This window comes from Hemitrygon akajei, chromosome 29, assembly GCF_048418815.1.
Source record: "Hemitrygon akajei chromosome 29, sHemAka1.3, whole genome shotgun sequence".
In the NCBI taxonomy this organism is placed as follows: domain Eukaryota; kingdom Metazoa; phylum Chordata; class Chondrichthyes; order Myliobatiformes; family Dasyatidae; genus Hemitrygon; species Hemitrygon akajei.
In genome coordinates this window covers 31,390,385-31,414,135 of record NC_133152.1, presented here as the reverse complement: position 1 = coordinate 31,414,135, position 23,751 = coordinate 31,390,385, and the positions used below count along the sequence as shown (strand labels likewise).

Here is a 23,751-nt window from a genome sequence, read left to right as displayed (position 1 = left end):
CAGTAGAAACCATCAACGTACACTCGGGATGTACCTAATAAAGTGGCTACTGAGTGCAGAAACCATTTTATTCCAAACATTTGAAACATCAAATGCCTGCTTTAAAATCCTAGCCAATAATACCCTCTCAAAGGCAAATAGACGGTTCACATTGCTAGAAATTGATGTGTTTCACTGGTCATGCTTCATCTTACCTGACTTAGCTTGTTAGCCTTAAATTCATTGCCCAGGAGTGAAAGAGCAGTACCGGAATATATTGTGCCACCTGGCCCCCATGCACAACAGAAGTACTGGAGGTTTCCAAAGCAACTCTGGTAATGAATGGTATGTGGCCGGCAGCTGTTTGTGTTTCTTTCAACACATGCAGGATGTTTATGTACAGTCATGATTCAGCCTGTAAATAACGCTAGGCTGATTCTCAATTATATTGTGGGAATAAAGATCTAGTGAGATGAAATAAATGTACTTCTTTAGAGAGACTGGAATGTATAAAGAACACATTTTCTTCCAATTAATTCCCTAAAATTCACAGGTGAGAGGACCCAAAAATTCTTCATCTGCACTAAGCTGCCACAGCTGACTACCTAGGTGCAGACAAAAGCAAGGCTCCTCTGGGAAAAACAGCAGAACACAAGCAACCTTAAACCCCTCCATATTCTAAACATTTGGAACAAGCAACAAAACGTCTGCTTTGAAATTCTAACTAAAACTAGGTAGTACACTCCCAAAAACAAATATATTGTTCAGTAAGTTTATTTTGACTGAAGGTCCAGGTTGTAGTCCACCAAAGTCCTACAGCATAAATTTAGCAAGACATCCAGAGCACAAAACTGCACATTGCTTAAAACTATACACAGGAGACCCACTGTGGCTCTTCAGCAACTCATCTGTGTTGACAGTGAAGCCCAACTTCTGCTTCACAGGATGGGAATTTCATACTTAGTATGCACAAATGCACTTTCTTCATTAGCTTTGCCACTGAGAAAGTTAACACAATGAATTATGTAGTCTCTGGATCTCTAAGGGATAGGGGAGGCAGTCAGTGAGAATTGTGAGAAGGGATAAGGAGATAGGATGAAGACAAGCAAAGTGATATTTGCACCAAAGGGAGATGGGGATAAAGTCCACTTAACAAGTGACAAAAGACAATTGGAGGTTGGAGTTTAAGTTACAATCCCAAACCTCTACACTGGGAATCATTAAGAGTGAGATGTCAGGATTTTAGTTACATACTCTACTACAGGGTTTCTTAACACTGGGTGTGAGACAGACTGGATACCATTTAGCTCTTGTAAGAAGGGAAACTGAAGACTGTATGAATAGTACACTTAGAAACTGAGCTATCAGTACAGCGATATTTCAATATTCTCTCCATTCTCTGCTACATATTAAAATTCCCTTGTGTCCATGGAACAGCACACTAAGCAAAGCTAATGCACTCCCAGGAATATTTGTAATAACATAAATGCAAGGAAACAGATGTCTGAGAGGGAATGCTTTGAAAGGAATCCACTCCAAAATTTTAGAAGAATGAAGAGGAAAGCTTGAAGAATGTTTTCTTTTCCCCACACAGATGGTTATGAGAACATGGAATGCTTTGCCACAAGCAGCTATGAGATGAAGACTAAGATTATTTAAAGGGAAACTGGATAATTATTTTAAAAGAATATAAAAAGTTCAAGAAAAGTTCAGACTAATGGGTGTAGATAGATCCAGTTGAGTGCTAGTACTAATAAAGATACTTTTGCACATTACTCTAAACAAACATCTCCACCACTACAAGCACATTATGAGCAGTAAATGTACCTGCAAAATACACAATTGATTGCTAAGATTTTCAATAACTCCCAAATCCGTAACCTCTATTACTTGAGACAAGAGCAACAAGCACATAAAAAATCCAATGTAGGTTCCCCTCTGGGACAGTCGTTTGTTGTTCCTTCATCATTTCTGGGTTTAAATTCAGGGACTTCGATGCTTTGGATATACCAGATGGACTGCAGTAGTTCAAGAAGGCAGTTTGCCATCATGTTTGCATGGGCAATTAAGATAACTGCCCATGAGAAATGTTAATGTTAATAAATGTAGGCCTTGCCATCTCTTAATAAGAAACCCAAAAATTGCGTGTGAGAGTTGAATGATATTCAGTGATATATTATATCTCAGATTTGATCACTAAACCTCCAATTTATTCACGGAGCAATTAAAATGAATGCTTATCTTCAGGTATTAATATACAAAGAGGTAAAGTTAGGGATGGGAATGTGATAGAATGGACAACTTTTTGCCACAGTATGAATGCAGGCATAATAATGTGAACATCCAGGTTGGACATAAGAAAGGTTAGACGTAGAATTATATGCGCTGCCTTATCTACATATTATTTGATGACCGAGCAGACCACCCCTCTCAATCATTCTTATGGCCCCTTCATCATAGAATTCTCAGATGGGATGCCTTAAGATACCAGTTGCAAATTCACAGTGACTAACCATTCAATTAATTTATGTTGGACACATATGCATTACAGGGAACACATTCACTCAATTAATCTGAGTCTATAGAACAGGAAGCTAGCTCATAACACTATAAGATTAGTCACAGTTTGTGTGCATTACTCTGGATTTCCAAAATCTGCATGATCTCTAGAGTTTACTATGAGTTTGGAGATTATGTTTGGACATCTGACTAAATAACAATGGCATTATAAACACTACGCGATCCAAAACTAATTTGTGCCAATCATGAAATTGACTAGGAACATCTGGTTGCACTCCATATTAGTGCTCCTGACTGTTTCCTGGCATTAGGTGCAAATCTATTAGCATTACATTTTGTGAAATACACAATTTCACCAATAAATTGAAGGGCTGAGCTCCATACAATGATTGTTGTGGAATTGGCACAGCAGACTTGAAGAACATTGCACTGATCTCTTGCCTTTCTCGTTGTTCATCAAGAGATCTGACTGCATAGTTTCTCAGCTGGCTGCCCGGAAGTCCACAAAGTGTGTTTTAAACAATTGTTTTTTTTCGTTTGCATCATTTAGCTGTCGAGCTGTTCCATGAACGAGTGCTTCAGTAATGGCAGTAATGTTATTGAAGACTTCCAGATAGGTGAAGCAGGGTACTCAGGATGCGTAGGAGACCTTGTGAGTCTTCAGAAACACCACATCCTACCTGAATGTATGTGATGTATAATGCAATTGGTCACTCATGCTTTCTAAGCCATTCACTGCAGGGTTGTGTGTCTCCTGTAGGGTGACATTTGGCACTCTCAAATTTGGACTGCTTGCTCCATGAAGGCCAATGTTACAGTGACTCTCAATTTCCTGGGTCAGTTTAAGTGACAGCACCAGATCTTGTCTATTCTACAACTTACTGTTCACTATAGAATCAGATAAGTTACCTGGGCTCGCTCTGTATGAATTCATCTACTTTGACTTCAGAGAGGGGAAGATGCATCTTAAGCACTGAGATTTACCAGACCCATTGGTTTCCAGTAAATGCAAGCAGCATTGACTGCTCTCTTCTCAAAGGTTCCATCAATAAACCAAGCCTTTTCATCAATAGAAAGGGTTCCTCTCACTGGTTGTCAATCATAAATAGGATTTCTTGATTGTGAACATCTTGTTTTATGGCAGCGTCCATTAACTCCTTCTTCTCCTCTCACTCTGAACTCCAGACTTCTGACCATTATTCTCCAACCTGATTCTTGCATCATTCAATCCCTGACATCACAGGGGATCATAGAGAATGAGCATCAATATTTCATCTCCCCATGCCATCTCCCTCATTTTTCAGCCTCTATAGTCCCTTGCCAGGACTGCTTATCCAGTTGTGAAACACTGATCCTCCTTGTTTGAGGAGCTCTCAATTTGCCTCAGTTGTTTACCTGCATATTCCTCCTGAGATGGGGTTTGCGGAGATCCAAGCATGACCACAGAGCCGACCCAGGAACAGCATCTTCTGGATGTGGTTGCATCCCAAACAGTGCATGACCTACTGATCTATCCCAGACCACCAAAGATTCAAGCTAACACTTCCATTTTGACCATACCTAGATGATTGGAATGTAGCTCCTACAACACTCTTATCTCTCAGCTTGGATGGTACTTAACTCTCAATCATCATATAAGGCAATCCCTGTAAAGGGCAAGTTCATCCTGACACTGGTAAAAATGGGGACACTGAAATTTCTGCTGCATATTCCAGCCTTTTGGGTGGCCATATGGACTTAAGACAATGTGGAGTCTTTTATGTTTTCCCCTTGGATCAGCTCTGACATTTTGATTTGTATTACAGAGAATATGTCGAGGAATGTCCTTTTTGCAAACTTTTCAGATATTTCATTTTCCGAAGTTAACTAGGACAATCCATCAGAATTTCCACGATTCGTTGTCCTCTTCAATCTTGTAATTGTGGCCTCCAAGAAATAGAGTCCATCTCTGCATTTGTGCTGCTGCTGTTAGTGGAACACCCTTGTGCAGATTGAAAATGGACATTAATGGATGGTGATCAATAAAGAGGGTAAACTTTAACCCAATACAAGTACTGGTTGAAACACTTTACATCCCAAAGCAGACTCAAGGCCCATCAATCTGTGCATAAATTTTTTGTGCCGCGATAAGGGAATGTTATGCAAAGGCGCTTACTACCATCACTTATAAGATGTGACATAACTGCACCTATGTATCATAAGGTAAGGCAAGCTTTACTGGACAATGTAGATCATAATGTGTGAGTACAGTGTCTGACGTCACCACTTCTTTTGTCTTTAGCTTTGTGCACTGCTATTTCTTCATCATCTGCAATAATGAGTTCAAAGGGTGGAACCAGGTTTGGCAAATTATAGCGATTTATAAATCCTGAAAAGGATGCAACTGTGACATGTCCTTTGGCCTTGGGACATCAACAAATGCTTGAATTTTCTCGGCACACCAGTGTAAAATCTTGAGCATCAATGGTGTGACCATAGTAAGTGATGCATGTTGTATTATGCTCTGAGCCCATAATCTTCCAATCTTTTTAATATGGTGTTGAGATTTTGGAGATGATCCTTGTCATCCTCATAGATAACAATGATGTCATCCAGGTAACACTGAGTGCCTGGGCACCCTAGCAGCACCTGGTGCATAGCTTTCTGCGAGTGTGCAAGTGCAGATGCTACTCTGAAAATAAGCCTATTATAGCACTAAATGTGAGTGTTTATAGTGAGAAACACTATGGACTCTTCTTCCATCTCCATCTATAGGTTGACTTCTGCTAAGTCCACTTTGAAGCGCTTTCCTCCAGAAAGTTTTACAAAGATATCCTCTATCCTGGGCAGAGGGCATTGATCTACTTTCAGTACTGGGTTGATAGTGACATTAAAATTATAGATCCTGACTGACTCATCCTTCTTGGTTACTGGGACCATTGGCATTGCCCCTAGGCTCCATTTAACCTTGGAAAGCATAACTTCAGCCTCCATGCAATCTAGTTCACTGGCTACTTTACCATGGATGGTAGAAGGAACCAGACAAGTTTTCCTTTGATACTTGATATGTTTTATCCTTGATATGTATGAGTTTTCTAATGCCATCCTTGAACACTGCCATGGCATCATCCAGTACCTTGCTTAATTCCCTTTCAGTTGACTTGATTGTGGCATGCAAATAGTAGATGGATATCCAATTTAGTTATAGGTGTCTCAGCCAATCACATCCCCACAATGCTGGCCCTCTTGTTTTCTTAACCACATATAAGCCCAATGATGCTTGTTGATTGTTATGGATATTATTCCCACAGAAGTTATTGTTCCTTCAGTACAAGTTCTTTGTTGGATATCTTCAGGCTCAAGTTCAGTATCTTTGAAATGCTGTTCAAACTCTTTTTATGGAATGACTGAAACAGCTAAGCCAGTGTCCAATTTCATTTTAATTAATTTTTCATTCACTTCTGGTGTAAACCATATTGCTTGTCTATTGTTAGTTTTTACCATTAAATCTCAAGGCTACCCAGCCTTGTGTTACTGATTGTTATCAGATTTTTCATCAACAGCATGCAGATTAGTGCTCTTTTTGAAACGGCATCTTTACTTTTTTCCTTCTTCACTTTCCTGTGCCGTCCATTTATTTTTGTCTGCCCAACACACTATTTGTATGTGGCCTACTTTGTTGCATTTTCTGCAAGTTTTGCCTTTAAACCTGCATTGAATGGGTGTACATGAGCCCCTGCCACAACAGTAACACAATTTGTTCAGCCAGACAGGTTTCTACTTAGACACTGCAATTTTATTCTTGCTCACTTTCATTCCTGATCTGCAACTCAATTGCATCTTTGGCTGCTGTTTCCATTGATCCAGCAATTTCAACTGCTCTTTTAAATGTGAGTTGTGCTTCAGTTAGGAGCTGTTTTTGAAAGCTTTCTGGTAAGAATCCACAAACTAAACAACCTCGCAGTTCATCAATGAGCCCATCACTGAACAGACAATGCTCGGACAATTTCTTCAATACAGCCACATAAACTGAAAAGGACTCCCCTTCCTCTTAATACTATTTATGAAGTCTGAAGCAGTTTGCAATCAAAAATAGCTTTGGTTCTAAATGTTTTTGCATTTCATTATGATATCAGCAAAGCTCATTTCAGTTGGTTTGGTTGGAGCAGTTAAACTTCTAAGCAAACTTTTTGCTTTTCCTACCTGTTACACTCAGCAAAATTGGCACTCGCTTTTCTTTGGCCATTTAATTTGCTTTGAAATACTGCTCAATTCACTCAGTATACATTATCCATTATATGTTGTGCAATCGAACTTGTCTACCTTTCTGATATAGCCAGCTATTTCTGCTTTTCTTATAATTTACTATCACTCAGTAGTCACTGTTTATGAACCCATGAACTTTGTCCATTTTCCGCCTTTTTTTTCTTAAACTCTCCTCTTTGGAAGAAACACATGTTGTACTTTTTTAAAAAAAACTCAAATATCTTTCTCCCATTCCCGAAGAAAAATATGTTGTGCTTCAACGGGTAGGTAGTCATCTCATGCTTGCTTTAAAACATCTTTGTCACCACTGTTATATTTTGTAACTCAAGAAACTAAAGTAACTAAAGAAAAACACGGGAGCCCGGGAATACTTGTGTACATAATGTTTTACTTTTAATGAGATGTGCACATATGACATGGCAGTGTAATGATGTATGCCATTCACATACTTTTACATATAACCCACAATGAATTATGTAAACAAAGAATGCTTAATTAAACAACATATTTACAATATTACTCAAATATTATTGAACTAAATACCCTACACCCACAACTTTATACCCTTACTAATCAAGAATGCATCAACCTCCATCTTAAATATACCCAGTGACTCAGCCTCCACAGTGACTGCAGCACCAACAGGAGGGGCCAGCCCCCACTCAACATGGTCACCGTGCTTCACTGCCTATAGCATCGCTTCTTCTGGACTGCTGAAATAGGTAAGCTCACAGCTAGAGTTCTAGCCATTGCTATAACCAAGGCCACGCAGCTCCTCCATTGCCACTAAACAAGGGAAACAGGCTTGCAGCATTTTACATTATCAATATCCACCAGGGTCTTGCAAACACAAGCGAAACATTCAAGACAATCACTTGCAGTTAGACTGCACACCGCTTTCATGCACCTACTCCATTGCCTTCCTGTAGCAGGCAGTATAACATGGTCTGCACCGACTCTAAATCCTCCACAAAAGCAGCTCGTTGATGGGGTAGACCTGAAATACCTGAAGTTCTTAATGTCCAGCATTGTCCTGTGATCGTAAGAAAGATGTTTAAAAAGGCAAAAACATCTTTAGTTGGCTCCTGAGAGGCCACTGTGTCTGAATGTGCCACCATCTTACCAGAAGTATTAAAGAGAAATCCTTGTATCCTGAAGTTGTGTCCTCTAGTCCTAGAATCCCACATTACTGGAAACATCCACTCAATGTCCATTCTATCTAGGCTTTTCAATATAGGTTTCAATGATCCTGCTGGAAGCCTCTCAAGTTCCATATTAAAGCTTCATTCAGGTTGTGAACTACTCTAAAAGCTGTTTCAAAACTGCTTTTGACAAATTTCACAGAATTTCAGGTGTGACTGAATTTAGCAATTGCACTTTAGTGCACCAAATCTAGATCAAATCCAATTTTTAAGCAATAGAAATTTCCAAGTTTTTCTCCAAAAAATGTATTCTTTCCTTAGTGAAATAGCCCAATTAAAATCAACAATAGCCCGCTCTAAAGTTGTGAATGGAAGAAATTTATACTTCATTGCACCTTCACAACCTTGCAAGAAGTTTCACATCCAATGATTGAGATTAAGAGTGGCCAAATATCTCATCAACAATTCATATTCTCTGATTGTTCTTGGCCTGTTAATCTCTGGAGACCTGGGATAGACATCAACACTTTCAGTTTTGTCAGGAAGCCGATGGTTATAGAGAGGAGGAATATGAAGTTAATTCAAATATTAAAATCATGGCAAGAATGACAGTTATGCTTGCATAAATGGCAAGAGATGTAGATCAGTCCCCATTTCTTTGACCTTCAGAGGGAGGTGTGAAAAAAGCAGAAATTATTGCTAAAAATCTGAAGGCCAACTATCAGCATAAATTTGCATTGCACTCATACATTTGTCATAGTGCAGCCAAGAGTTTCCAAATGATTAAGTGCTGTTTGCACTAGTCTTCGGCAACCAACACAGAGACATATTTGCAGCAAATCCAAGCATTCATTCTCTTAGGCGGATAGCAATTCCCTATGCAAAACTTCACAGCACCAGCCGTTAGTATACGGGATGATTCATTACACAGTTGTTGGATTATTACAGAATTGTTTTGTTAAGTGCTTTGCAAAAAAAATTCCAAAGCCCACAGTCAGCAATGTAGACAAGCCTAGCATCTTAAAGTAAAGAGATGTAAAGTAAGACCAGATATAGGATTTGTGTGCTCTTTCCTCAGTGTCTCTCTTTTTGCTGATTTGTTTGAATTTTTTTCCACTGAGTAAACTATCAAGGGAATTGGCTGGGAGGAGTTGCTACATATTACAGTGCAAAGGAGCTGAAAGTCACACACACTGTTGAAATGACACAGTCACTGAAGCACAAGGCCTAATTGACTTTGAATTCCTAATGCTTATTCAGTTCTCTTCCATTGTCAGGCTACACAACTCCCTACTGAGCAAGCCAATACAAAATTTTACAGGTGCCTTTTATTTAGGCACAAGATTATCAAAATGCATGAAAGCACAATTGGAAGAACAATGATTTCTTAGTGTTGAGAAGCTGAAAGAGATTACAATAGTACAGGGTACACAGAAGTGAATAGAAATATTTGCTTGAAAATGTTAAATATGAGCCACTAATTTTCTGAGCACCTACTGAATTAGCAAGCACTGGGTCGGTGAGATCACTGAGACTCTGTGTGAAATAGAATATAGGAAGCTAAGTTCCAGATAAGCAAGGTCACAGACTTGCTCCACATTCTCTGCCAATTTAGTGGATGTTAATGAATTGAAATGTTAAGGAGCTGCAATTGATTTAAGGGTTCTTAGGGAAAGTCATCAGATTGGTCCCACTCTACCCATCTTTCCTCTAAAACACACAACTATTTTGTTTTTTAAATACTTATTTGGTTCCATTTTGAAAGTTATTATTAAATCTACTTTCACCACCCTTATAAAAATATTTTCAACAACATAAACACAAGAGATTCTGTAGACGCTGGAAATCTTGAGCAACACACACACAGAATGCTGGAGAAACTCAGAAAGTCAGACAGTCTGCATGGAGGAGTACAAACAGTCAATGGTTTGGACTGAGACCCTTCATCAAGAACTAGAAAGGAAGGAGGTAAAAACCAGAAAAACCCTCCTTTCCAATCCTGATGAAGGGTCTCAGCCTTCAACTGTTTATTCCTTTCCAAAGATCTGTCTGACTTGCTGAGTTCCTCTAGCATTTTGTGTCTATTGATATATATTTTCCTCACTTCCGTTATTTTGCTAATTACCTTTCGTATTTGGTCTTGATTTACTGGCTTTCCTGCAACTGTATATTACACTGTAATTATCTTTCTCCTACAACCTCTCTTCTCTATTCAAATGAAGGTCTGACTCATCTTGCACAGTCTAATAGGGCCTAAGTTCAATGGTCCAATCTACCCAGTGTAACAGCAGAGAAGTTGGTGTGAATTTGTCCTCCACTAGACTTTATCAGGAGTCCTGCAATGGACCTCAGCGGTAAATCACCAGTGACCGGCTATATGGAAGACTGATGCTTCTACATTTGTAAGGGGATCAAATTTCCATACAGTTATGAAGATAGATCTTCACAGTTCTACTAGGAGTTGCCAGTACATTAGTGCAGACAACATTAGGCCAACAGTGCAATGCTGTCTTTGCCCTAAGACTTTAAAAATGATGGAATGATGCAGATATTCAGAGTGATTTAATAATAAATTTTTCATTGTTGATCCTGTCAAGATAAACTATCACCTTACATATATTTTAATTGTTACTCTCTGCAAGAAATTGTACTTAATGCAAATTTTTAAAAAATTGGGAGAGAAATACTCAGGCTACATATAAATAATAACAGGGTGAATGGAGAGGACTACAGCAGGGTGCTGGGGAAGAATAATGGCGTAAGAAATCATTCTGTTTGAAGTGCTAAGAGATTTCAGGGTTCACCTAGACCAGAGGTTCCCAGCCTGGGGTTCACTGGTCCACTGATTAATGGTATTGGTCCATGGCATAAAAAAGGTTGTGTAACACCTGATTTAGAGTAAGAGGAGAGATGAAATACCAGTGTGAAGTTGGCCCCCACAGTCCTTTCTCCTCCTGAACTTCCTTTCCTCATAGGGTTGTTACGAATGGGATAGAGGTAAGACAGTTATAACCTAAAGGGAGATCTACTTCACAGCTAATGGAGAAGCCTTTTATCTGAGAGGGCACAAGCAGATCTATGCCTAACCCATACAGGAGTTAGGAGATGGATGATACTGAAGGTGCAGACAAAGTATATTAAAATGTGGAAGAGAAATAGTAAAGAACAATGAATTAGCAAAAAGCACTGGAGAGTAATGCCCAAAAGCTTAAAGATTGGCAGATGTGGAATGGAGGGCAAGTATGTGAACAGGAGGAGGAATACATTAGACAGCAGAGAAAAGGAAAGGCTCAACAAAAAATAGGAGTTTATTATGCTATCACACATTATGGCCCTAGACAAGTTTCAATTCATCAGCATTCCATAAATGCAGAACATTCAAAGATCTGCAAAACTAATACTTCACACCCTGTTCCATACTATCAACACCATCCACACCACATAAGCAGATACATACACAAACATACAGTTCTGATGAAGGGTGGGAAAAGAAAGTGATTACATTATGGGAAAGTGATATTATCAGGCATTGAATCTGAATTCATTCATTGAATACACACAGCCATGGTGAGGTAACGTGTTCCTGCCTGCATGCACTCTACACAGCTGCACTACTGACGTCTGGGGAGCCTGGAGCCTGCAATGGGCAATGACGCCAAAAGGCATCCACAGTCCTACAGGATTTAACTATTTATCTGCCAAAGTTCTAATTTCTGCCAAGTGTTTTGAATTACTGACTCTTTCCACCATAGAACATCACCATCTATGTGATGTTTCTGGCTACTATTCTTTTAAAAACTATTTTACAGCTAAAACTAAAAATAAAGCTAAAATGAAAGATAGCTAACAAAAATAGGGAGAGAAAAATCATATTTCCATATGACTCCTTATTTAAAGGCTGCACTTTTTCAACTAAAACACCTTTTTAAGACTGTGAGCTGGCCACTTGCTAATCCAGCTGAAGTACCCTAATAGAACAATCCAGCTCTCACTTTTCTCAGCAATTACAGTTTAGTCTGAAGAATTCACTCTACACATCATTCCGTGGGATTTCACATTACTCCCATGAATAATAACAAAGGATAAATCTCTTCCCCACAACATAACTACATATTTCCCTATGCACCTCCCTCCCCACTAAATATTTACCACTCAGGCCAGCTGGTGGCGTAGTGGCATCAGCGCTGGACTTCAAATCCAGAGTTCAAATCCAGCCGGCTCCCGTTAAAAGCTGGTGATCTCTTAAAAAAAACTCACCCGGCAGAAGGCAATGGCAAACCACTGCTGTAACTTGCCTAGCACATGATTTCCCAATACATCAGAGCGGCATGGAAGGAAATCGTCCACTACCTGGAAATAATTCTGGATGCGACATACCTGATTTACCAATCTATAACAGCAGAGTTCCCTCCACAATTTACTGCCACATAATCTGCCTCTCCATTTATCACCACAGCAGTCCAACTTACCTATTCATAGCTATGTAATAGGATAACCCCAAGGTCACAATGCTTCCATATTTACTTCTCTACAGGAGTGCAATGACTCCATTTACATCTATGTAACACAACAGCCCCACCCTTTTTACCACTCCAAAGCAGCATGATTGTCCTCAGTTACCACTCTATATCAGTGTGATTTATTGCACCACAGCATATAAACTCACTATGTACCACACTCCAACAGCACAAGCCCCTTCCCATTCATCACTGCACAACAACATCCCCATGCTAAACCCAATCTATCTCAGGATTCTCATCCTGCGTTCTCAGGATTAAAGTCATCATGCAATCAAATATTTAAAAATTTTAAAGAAGTCTATTACTAAATTTGTACTTTAGCTTGAAATACAGTACTTCTTCCTTGTTGAGGAAGACAGTTGACTTGATGGAGGTGTTCAAGATAGGAGATCAAGTGGACAGCAAAGACATTTTCCCCAGGTTGGAAATGGCTAATACAAAGGGGCATAACTTTAAGGTTTTGGGAGGAAAGTATACTGGGGGGGGGGGGGGGTCAGAAGTAAGCTTCTTTTAAAAATACACATAGTGGCAGATACTTGGAACACATTGTCAGGAATGATGGTAGAGGCAGATAAACTAGAGACATTTAAGAGACTTTTAGATAGGCACAGGAATGCAAGAAAAATGGAGAGCTATGTGAGAGGGAAGGGTTAGATTGACCTTAGAGTAGGTTAAAATGTCTGCACAGCATCATGGGCCAAAGGGCCTGTAGTGTGCTATACTGTTCTATGTCCTTGCTAGAAAGAGTTTTAATCAAGAGTGTCACATCTCTGATCAAAAGAGATAATTGAGGGAAATGAGTCATACTCTGGCACTGAAGCTGTCATCACCAATCCCCAGCATACACAGCATTAGTCTCACAATATGTCCTGACACCTCATCTGGAAGGGCACATCCACCTCAAGAATTTGAATTTGCTGGGCATGAATGTTTGAAATCTACTTATTTATTGAGATACAGCCTGGAATAAGCTCTTCAAACCACACCACCCAACAACCCCTGATTAACCCTAACCTATCACGAGACAATTTACAATGACCAATTAACCTGCTAATTGGTACATCTTTGGACTGTGGGTGGAAATGGGAGCAGCTGGAGAAAACCCACGCATTCCACAGAGAGGACGTACAGACTCCTTACAGATGATGTTGGAATTGAACTCCGAACCCTGACGCCCCGAGCTATATATAGCATCACACTAACTGCTACACTGCTGTGGCATTATCGGGTTGTGGTTTTATTGGTAGAAATTTGATTAGTTGGACTCCCTGAGCTCTGACAGCATTGGCAACTCGAGATTTGTTAGGAATTATTGGAAACATTTTTCCCAATTTTTTGTGGGAGCAACATGCCAAGTTTTGGTTGAGCCCTAGATTAGGGTCAGGCCATTGCTGCTCACTGTATAGCTCTCACATGAAAAATGCTTACTTGCTTGAGATATAGAAATCTGATAATATTGCTGGTAAGATAAACAGTGTCAGCACAGTCAATCAAGAACAAAATGATAATCAGTGTGTGGAGGAAAAGAACGAAAAATCCTGAGAACACCTTACCGTACGTGTTTCCCTAAACTTTATGACATAACATTGCAGTTTCAGATTGTTTCATTCTCTGAAAACTTGTGTTAAACCTCACTGGTGCCTTTTGGATGAAGAATATGCTCATGCTGACATCTACTGGCAAATGGGAATACCTCATATAGCGAACCATCTGCATACTGCATCACGCCATGGCCCTGATGCTGGTCCAGGACCCAATCCCCCTGATAATGATCACCATTCCTGTACAACAAGGAAAAAAACATAGGTTTTAAATTGCAAAAAGATCATAAATGTTTCCCCTCAACACACTGAATTAACAAGCACCTCTCCAAACAGATGCAAGAGCACTAAACAGTTTGTAACTCAGCTGTACAAAGATCTCATTTTTTTGTTGGCACTAGGTCTGGCTGACCTCTGGAGAAATAGTAAGAAAGGTTTTTTTTTACAATTAACCTTGGAAATCTTGGACTAGTGAATCAGAAGAGGGTTTATTATCACTGACATATTTTGTAAAATTTGTTTTGTGACAGCAACACAGAAAATAATTACAAGTTACATTAAGAAATAAAATAGTGTAAAAAAGAGAGCAAGAAGTGAGGTAGCATTCCTGGTCTTAAGAAATCTGATAGCAAAGAGGAAGAAGCTGTTCCTAAAATTGTACCTTCCCCCTAATGGTAGTAATGGGAAGTCAGCATATGAGAAATCTTAATGATGGAGAGATTGGGGAAGTTGAGAGATAGTAATGGACAGGATAAAGGCAGCTCGGTCTTTTGCTCCCAGTCATTGCATAATGACAACTGTTGAAAAAATTACACTGGATAAAAAGATGACTGAATTTTGCTGCAATTCTTCCTTGATGGACAAGCCAGCTAATATACTTTATCTCTCCTTGGGCAGGACACCAGAGAGTTGCAGTGCCCATAGAACCTCAAATCTGCATGAGTCAGCAACCTTTAAAAAAAAATAGAAAGGGCAATGAAACTGCTGCCTAAGTACTAGGGGCAGGCACAGGATAGAGTACATCAATTCTGCTTCAGCAGCAATGCTGCCAATTTACTATTGGAAAGTTTTCTGCTGTTGCTGTTGTTGGTATGCTCAAGCTCCAGAAAAATAAATAAATCTGCTCTCTCCAGGCTCCAGACGGTCTACTGGAGTTTCCTGAAGTGAAGTGAGACAGAGGAAGTACCATAAGATCTAGTGAACAGCCACAACTTCATGCTTAAATCTACAAGCACTGCAAAAGCCACACTTTACTGCCAGGTACAAGTTTCTTGTTAAAAACTCATTATTTAAAACTTCTTTTTAAATAACAATTATTCAAAGATATTGCTTAAAATCATTTTATTAAATTTTCATAAATAAGTTTTTATTCTGTTCAGGGAATTAGAGAATAGTCATTGGTCACCAATAAGCAAAGGTTTTGGAGAAACTGTGATGTCCAATACTTTTGGTAAACAAATCTAAGATGGCAGCAGCTCAGCTTTGCCTTGTTCACTGTTTAGCTGAATTATCCTGTAGTTCCTAAAATATTAACTCTGCTACTCTCAACACTGATGCTACTTGTCCTGAGCATTTGAAGAAATTTCTATTTTATATCTAAAAATGCTAAACAAGTTCCAAGTAAGTTAATAAAAAACCAAAAAGGAACTTCTAATTATAAAACATCATTCAAGATAATACGATATTCCAACACATAAGACCATAATAAGACATAGGGGCAGAAGTAGGCCATTGAGTCTGCTACACCATTCCATCATGGTTGACTTATTATCTCTCTCAATCTCATTCTCCTGTCTTCTCCCCATAACCTTTGATGTCTTGACTAATTAAGAACTTATCAACCTCTACTTTAAATATGCCAATGATTTGCTGTCTGTAGAAATGAATTCCACACACTCACTACCCTCTGGCCAAATAAATTCATTATTTGTTCTAAATGGGCATCCCTCTATTCTGAGGCCCTCTAGTTCCAGACTCTCCCACTATAGGAAACATCCTCTCCACATTCAGCCTATCTAGGCCTGTCAATATTTGATAGGTTTCAATAAGATTCCACCCCCCCCCCCCATTCTTCTAAACTCCATTAAGTACAGGGTAGAACCATCAAACATGCTTCATACATTAACCCTTTCATTCCTGGAATCATTCCCATGAACCTCCTCCAGATTCCTCTCCAATGCCAACACATCTTTTCTTAGGTAAGGGGCCCAAAACTACTCACAACATTCCAAGTGCAGTCTGACCAATGCCTTATAAAGCTGCAGCATTATGTCCTTGCTTTTATAGTACTGTGCAAAAATCTTCAGCACAAATATATAGCTAGGCTGCCCAAGACTTTTGCACAGTACTGTATTTGTCAATATGGAATGGAAACCAAGTTTGTAAATATGGTAAGAGCAAAGGGTGATGGGTGGAGTGCTCTGGGAGAAGTGTGGGACAGGTAGCAGAGAAGGAGTATTGGCACCTGCTCTAAGACACCAGGCAAGGTCATTTGATTCCCAAAAAAATGGTTTATTGAAATGTCTCTCTGGTATTTACCCCTCCCCATATGCCCAGCCATGATTGCCCTTTCCCTGCCCTCTTCTCACTCGCAGTCCACAATAGAGATCCATATCAGAATCAGGTTTATCATCACTCACATCATAAAATATGGTGATTTTTTTGCAGCAGTTCAGTGCAATACATAAAATTACTATAGAACTGCACAAAAGTCTTAGACACCCTAGCTATATATTTGTGCCTCACTTTTGCAGAGTATTGTATATTTTAGTCATCTTGCCTTCCCTTACTACCAAATCAAACTGCAAACTTACCTTTAGAGAACCCTGCACAAGGACTCCCAAGTCACTTTGTACCTCTGCTTTTGAATGTTCTCCCCATTTAGAAAATAATCTATGCTTTTATTCCTTCAACTAAAATGCATGACCATATACTTTCCTACATCTGCCACTTTTCTGCCTATTATCCCAATATGTCTAAGCCCTTATGCAGCCTCTCTGCTTCCTCCAACATTACCTGCCCTCCACCTTTGTTCACATTGTCTGCAAACCTGGCCACAAAGCCATCAATTCTATCATCCAAATCATTGGCACATAACATGGAAAGAAGCGCTGCTAAAACCAGCCGCTGCAGAAATGAAATGATTTCACTACTTCAAGTTACGAACTACAAAGAATTTGAAGATTTCAACAATCAACTTGAACGTTACAACTAAACTGAAGATTAGAAAAGCACCTAAATGGGCAACAAACGGAAGTATATGTACATTGTGTAGGCAGAATGGATCAGTTTAGTTGGGTGTTTGATTACTAATTTAATTAGTTTGAATTGACTTTATTTCTTACATCCTTTACATATATGAGTAGTAAAGATCTTTACATTACATCTCCGTCTAAATGAGCAAAGTGCAATTTATAGTAATTTGTAATAAATAGCATGTATAATTGGAGTCAATATAGCATAGAAATACAATTGTATCAGCATGAATTAATCAGTCTGGTGGCCTGGTGGAAGAAGCTGTCACGGAGCCTGTTGGTTCTGGCTTTAACATTGCAGTACCGTTTCCCAGATGGTAGCAGATGGAACAATTTGTGGTTGGGGTGACTCAGCCCCTCAATGATCCTTTGGGACCTTTTTATGCACCTGCCTCTGTAAATGTCCTGAATAGTGAGAAGTTCCCACCTACAGATGCGCTGTGCTGTCCACACCACTCTCTGCAGAGCCCTGTGATTGAGGGAATTGCTGTTCCCATACCAGGCAGTGATGCAGTCAGTCAGGATGCTCTCAATTGTGTCCCAGTGGAAAGTCGTTAGGATTTGGGGATTCATGCCAAACTTCTTCAACCGTCTGAGGTGAAAGAGGTGCTGTTGTGCTTTTGTCACCACCACAGCCAGTGTGTACAGATCACACAAGATCCTCGGTGACGTGTATGCCGAGGAACTTAAAGCTGTTCAACCTCTCAATACCAGATCCAATGATGTCAATGGGGTTAGTGCGAATCCATTGCACTTGTAGTCCACAACCAGCTCCTTTGTTTTTACAACGTTGAGGGAGAGGTTGTTTTCTTGTGTCAGGGTGATGACTTCCTCTCTGCAGGCCACCCCATTATTTGAGACAGGGCAAATCAATGTAGTGTCAGCAAATTTAATTTGCAACATTGTGGGGCAAAGGGTCTGTTCCTGTGTTGTACTATTCAATATTCTAAAGCAATCAAACACAGAATCAATGAATTGAAGAGAGACATTTTTTAATCCTTTCACAAGATGTGTGCATTACTGACAATGCAGATATTTATTGTCTAACACTAATTGCTCCTGAACTGAGCTGGATACAAGGGGAAGGAGGCAAGGGTATTTCATATTGTTCGGTAGCTCACCTTGTAATAGCAAACCCGATGGATTTTTACAACAATCCTGTAGTTTTACTAAAGTTAGCTTTATATTCCAGATCAATTTTAAACTCCCTCGCTGCTGTAGTGGAAATCTGCTTGTATCTCTGCATCAAAATCCACATTTCTAAATTCAAGTCCGGTTAGGCCTCTTCCAGGTTACCTATATCCTTTGGCTAAATGTTCTTGCTGCATCAGGAACTGAAAATATAGTATCTTGATGAATTAAGGAACTAAGTTTTCAAGCATTGTATTAAGTCATAACTATTTTTTATACTATGAAGCTGTCTGAAAAAATTCTAAAAGATGAATTATTTTTAATTTTTAAAGCTTATTTATGATATTTTAGCATCTACCTTGATACACTTGTACTCTGGGTCTTTACTCATTGTACATGGATAATAAAATTTGAAACAAATAGACCTTATAATTTTCTGATTTGCTGGCCTTCAAGCACTTCAATATGACATTCTTCACAATAACAAAACCTCTAAAGTCAAATAGAGATAATTGAAAAACATATAAAACACTTAGGAGTATCCTTAAATGGATGTGAAAGGCTCCAAATAGATGCAAATTGTTACTTTTGATTGGCTCCACAACTAGTTTGATGGACACACAGCTAGGGCTGGAGAGCCCATAAAACTATGGGTATACTAAATTACATTAGTGGTAAGTATAAACTCTGCCTTTGTCACTGAATGTAGAAGCTATCCCTTTAATTATTTAATTATTTCTGGTTTATTTTGCTGTATTTCTACTCTATCATTGGTTGGTGCAACTGTAACGAAACCCAATTTCCCTCGAGATCGATAAAATATGTCTGTCTGTCTGTTTTTATTTCTTGGCAGAGGCACACAGAACTCTCATTGGCTTACCAGTGCAGAAATCATTATTTTAGTTCTTAATTATTATGCAATACATTGCAAAAGTCATGTTAAAAAATTCTGTAAAGCAAAGATGCTTTCAAAATAATGAAATATATTACTATGAGCAGTAAACAGTAAAGAAAAACTAAATCAAATCAATACTTGGTGTGACCGCCCTTTGCCTTTAAAACTGTGTCAATTCTCTTAGGTACACTGTCACGCAGTTTTATAAGAAAATCCGCTGGTAAGTTGTTCCAAGTATCTTAGAGAAGTTGCCACAGTTCTTTGCTTAATCGTGCACTGGGCCATATACCTACAAATTAATCAAGTTTATACTTGAAAAGAGGTCTATTACTTAATATCCAGTCACAAACAAGAGAAAACCCAGCAGATTTGAAATCCAAGTATCACACACAAAATGCTGGAGGAACTCAGCAGGCCAGGCAGCATCTATGGGAAAGAGTACAGTTGATGTTTCAGGCCGAGACCCTTCAGCACGACTGGAGGAAAAAAGGCTGAGGAATAGATTTAAAAGGTGGGGGGAGGTGAAACCTGAAGGGGAAGGGATGAAGCAAAGAGCTGGGTAGTTGATGGGTGAAAGAGATACTGGGCTAGAGAAGGGGGAGTCTGATAGAAGAGGACAGAAAGCCATGGAAGAAAGAAAAGGGAGCAAGGGCACCAGAGGGAGGTTGTGGGCAGGCAAGGAGATAAGGTGAGAGTGGGAAAAGGGGATGGGATGGGGAATGGTGAAGTGGGGGGGGGGGGTTATTACCAGAATTTTGAGAAATAGATGTTCATGCCATCAGGTTGGAGGCTACCCAGACAGAATACAAGGTTTTGTTCCTCCAGCCCAGTTGTGGCCTCATCATGACAGTGGAGGAGATCACAGATAGACATATCGGAATGGGAATGGGAAATGGAATTAAAATAGGTGGCCACTAGGAAATTTCACTTTTTCCTGGCATAGGTGCTTGGCAAAAGCAGTCGCCCAATCTACAGCAGGTCTCACCAACACATAGGGGGCCACACCAGGAGCACCGGACATAGTACATGACACCAACAGACTCACAGGTAAGTGTCATCTCACTGTTTGGGGCCCTGAATGGTAGTAAGGGAGGAAGTGTAGGGGCACGTGTAGCACTTGGTCCTCTTGCAAGGATAAGTGCCAAGAGGGTGATCAGAGAGTTGCGTAGGGAGCAATTCCTGCAGAAAGCAGAAAGTGGGGGAGGGGAGGGAATGATGTGCTTGGTGGTGGGATCCCATTAGAGATGGCAGAAGAATTATGTGCCAGACGTGAAGGGGTGGTAGTTGAGGACAAGAGGAACCCTATCCCTGGTAGGGTGGTGGAGGATGGGATGACAGAAGACATGCATGAAATGGAAGAGATGCTGTTGAGGGCAGCGTTAATAGTGGAGGAAGGGAAGCCCCTTCCTTTGAAGGAGGAGGACAACTCCTCAGCTTTATTTCTCCAGTCCTGCCGAAGGGTCTTGGCCTGAAACATCGACTGTACTCTTTTCCACAGATGCTGCCTGGCCTGCAGAGATCCTCCAGCATTTTGTGTGTGTTGCTATTGCTTAATATGTTACTTGCCTTAACAGAATACAAAAATCTGACATTTAACTTTTTAGAAAATGAATGCTTGGAAACCTAGAATTTCCTCTTCTCAACAGACACACTAATGCAGAAGACAAGAAAAAAATAAAACAAAATGTATGTTAAAAAATCTAGGGTGCCTAAGACTTTTGCACAGCATTGTATTATTAAAATGATCCAGACAATACACCTTAGAGTCACAGAACACTGCAGCACAGAAACAGGCCCATCTAGTCCGAGCCAGACGGTTATTCTGCCTAGTCCCTTTGACCTGCCCCTAAACCACAGCCCTCCACACTCCTCCCATCCATGTATATTATCCACATTTCTCTTAAACGTTCAAATTGAACTCATATCCACCTCTTCTGCTGGAAGCTTGACCCACACTTGCACCATCCTCTAAGTGAAGAAATTCCCCCTCATGTTCCCCTTAGTATTTCAACTTATTTCACCTACTCCCAAAGACATTCAAAACTAAAAAATGTATTGTCTGAGAGAAGTATATTATCTCCAAATCATTGAAGTCGAATTGATCTTGGCAACTCTAATGCTGCTTACTTAGAAGTAATGGCCATTGTAGCAAACCTACATTGAGGTGAGAACTTGCTTAATCATTGGTTAGTGGCAGGATTGATATGTTGCTTGGCAATAAGAAGAAAATTTAATAATTGGCTTTAATGCCTGTGTTATAAAAAGTGGGAGATTGTGTTATAAAAAGTGGGAGATGAAGAAACCAAATGGAATTCTTGTTCCTAAACACCATCCTGTGCTCTTAGTTGGAAAGTGCAGGCATGTGGGCACAAGGAGTGGCCAAGACCAGCTTCCACTGTGGTTTACCAGGTTTAACATTAGCTAACCACATTTAGCCAAGTTCAAACCTAGAGACAAGTAAGAGAAAGTGTTAAACAATGATAATTACAATTATTGACAACTCTAACAATGTACAATAAATAATGCTCTTACATTTCAGTGAAAGTAAACTTCTTTATAAACAGAAGACTTTTGGCAGCAGATTTACATTTTCAGAATTTCCAGACGCCCACTGAAAATCTTTGACTCTTCAGTTCAAGACTAGCTGATCAACTTGCCAAAACACACAAACAGAGCAGCTGGGTGAAACACAGAAAAATGTACCCGTGCCTTATTCTCCACTGGCTGATCTATACTCCTGCATTACTTTATGCCTGTTGATTTGTGCCCCATCACTGAGCCCTGCACTATTCTGTGCCTATAGGACTCTTACCTCGTCTTAATTCATGTCTATAGAATTGCACCCTGTATTACTCAGTATTATTGTGCCTGTAGAACTGCACTTCTGCGTTACTAATCATATTCCTGCATTATGCAATCTTTGGAACAAAATCCCTCTTCTATTATTACCTTTATAAATATGCTGCAGGATTAATTAATGCCTTTAGAAAATTGTACAAAGAGAAAGAGTCAGAACCTACTAAGTGGAGATACAAAATATACACCATCTATCTGCTCACTAACACTGTTTTTGTAGTTCTATTCAGTCCTGCCTTAACCATAAAGCGTTAAATTCTAAAAGTGAGTCAACAATAATTAAAGTTTACCTGAAATCATAGCTAGCTCTGAAATCTTAAGAGTCACACAATGTTACCACAGGCCTTTCAGCCCACTATGTCAGTGTTAATCATTGAGTGCCCATCTTTACTAATCCTATTTTCTAGCTCTCAGCCATATCCTTCATTGCTAAGGCATTACAAGTGTTTATCTAAACATGATTTTGGTGTCTTTAACCAAAGGAAGATGTAGTTGCCTTAGAAAGATCACAACAAGGCCCATTAAATGATTGTGGGAAGAGGCTCAGTGGACAATGCCTGCTTCTCACAGTCAATTCAAGTACTAGAAGAATGTTTCCCATAGATAAATTACCTAGAATTAGGATAGCAAGGAATCAGAATCAGGTTTATTATCACCAGTATGTGATGTGAAATTTGTTAACTTAGCAGCAGCAGTTCAATGCAATACATAATATAGGAAAAAAAACAATAAAATAATAATAATAAATAAATTACAGTATACGTATATCGAGTAGATTAAAAATTGTGCAAAAAACAGAAATACTACATATTAAAAGAAGTGACGTAGAGTTCAAGGGTTCAATGTCCATTTAGGAATCGGATGGCAGAGGGGAAGAAGCTGTTCCTGAATTACTGAGTGTGTGCCTTCAGGCTTCTGTACCTCCTTCCTGATGGTAACAGTGAGAAAAGGGCATGCCCTGGGTGCTGGAGGTCCTAATAATGGATGCTGCCTTTCTGAGACACCGCTCCTTGAAGGTGTCCTAGGTACATTGTAGGCTAGTACCCAAGATGGAGCTCACTAAATTTACAACTCTCTGCAGCTTCTTTCGGTCCTGTGCAGTAGCCCCTCTATACCAGACAGTGATGGAGCAGGTCAGAATGCTCTCCACGGTACAACAATAGAAGTTTTTGAGTGCATTTGTTGACATCCCAAATCTCTTCAAACTCCTAATAAAGTATAGCTGCTGTCTTGCCTTCTTTACAGCTGCATTGTTATATTGGGACCAAGTTAGATCCTCTGAGATCTTGACACCCAGGAACTTGTAACTGCTCACTCTCTCCACTTCTGATCCCTCTATGAGGATTGGTATGTGTTCCTTCGTCTTACCCTTCCAGAAGTCCACAATCAGCTCTTTCGTCTTACTGACGTTGAGTACCAGGTTGTTGCTGTGGCACCATTCCACTAGTTAGCATATTCACTCCTTGTCAGCGAGGAGATGTTTCAAAGGTTTCAAAGATACAATTTAATGTCAGAAAAATGCATACAATATACATCCTGAAATTACCAATCTGATATTAGAGGAAGATTTTTCTAATAATAGAGGAGAGTGGTTGGTGCGTGGAATGCACTGCCTGAGTCAGTGGTGGAGGCAGATACACTTGTGAAGTTTAAGAGACTACTAGACAG

The 23,751-nt window shown here is 39.6% G+C and overlaps 1 protein-coding gene across 4 annotated transcripts in view; it reads right to left on the bottom strand.

The window, feature by feature from the left end:
• Positions 1-23,751, bottom strand: part of LOC140718405 (MORN repeat-containing protein 1-like) — a 253,380-nt gene that overhangs the window by 187,691 nt on the left and 41,938 nt on the right. For all 4 annotated transcript variants that reach the window (XM_073032116.1, XM_073032114.1, XM_073032115.1 and 1 more), the window contains exon 6: positions 14,100-14,187. In XM_073032116.1, the coding sequence (XP_072888217.1) occupies positions 14,100-14,187 (88 nt within the window). The remainder of the gene's footprint in view (positions 1-14,099; positions 14,188-23,751) is intronic.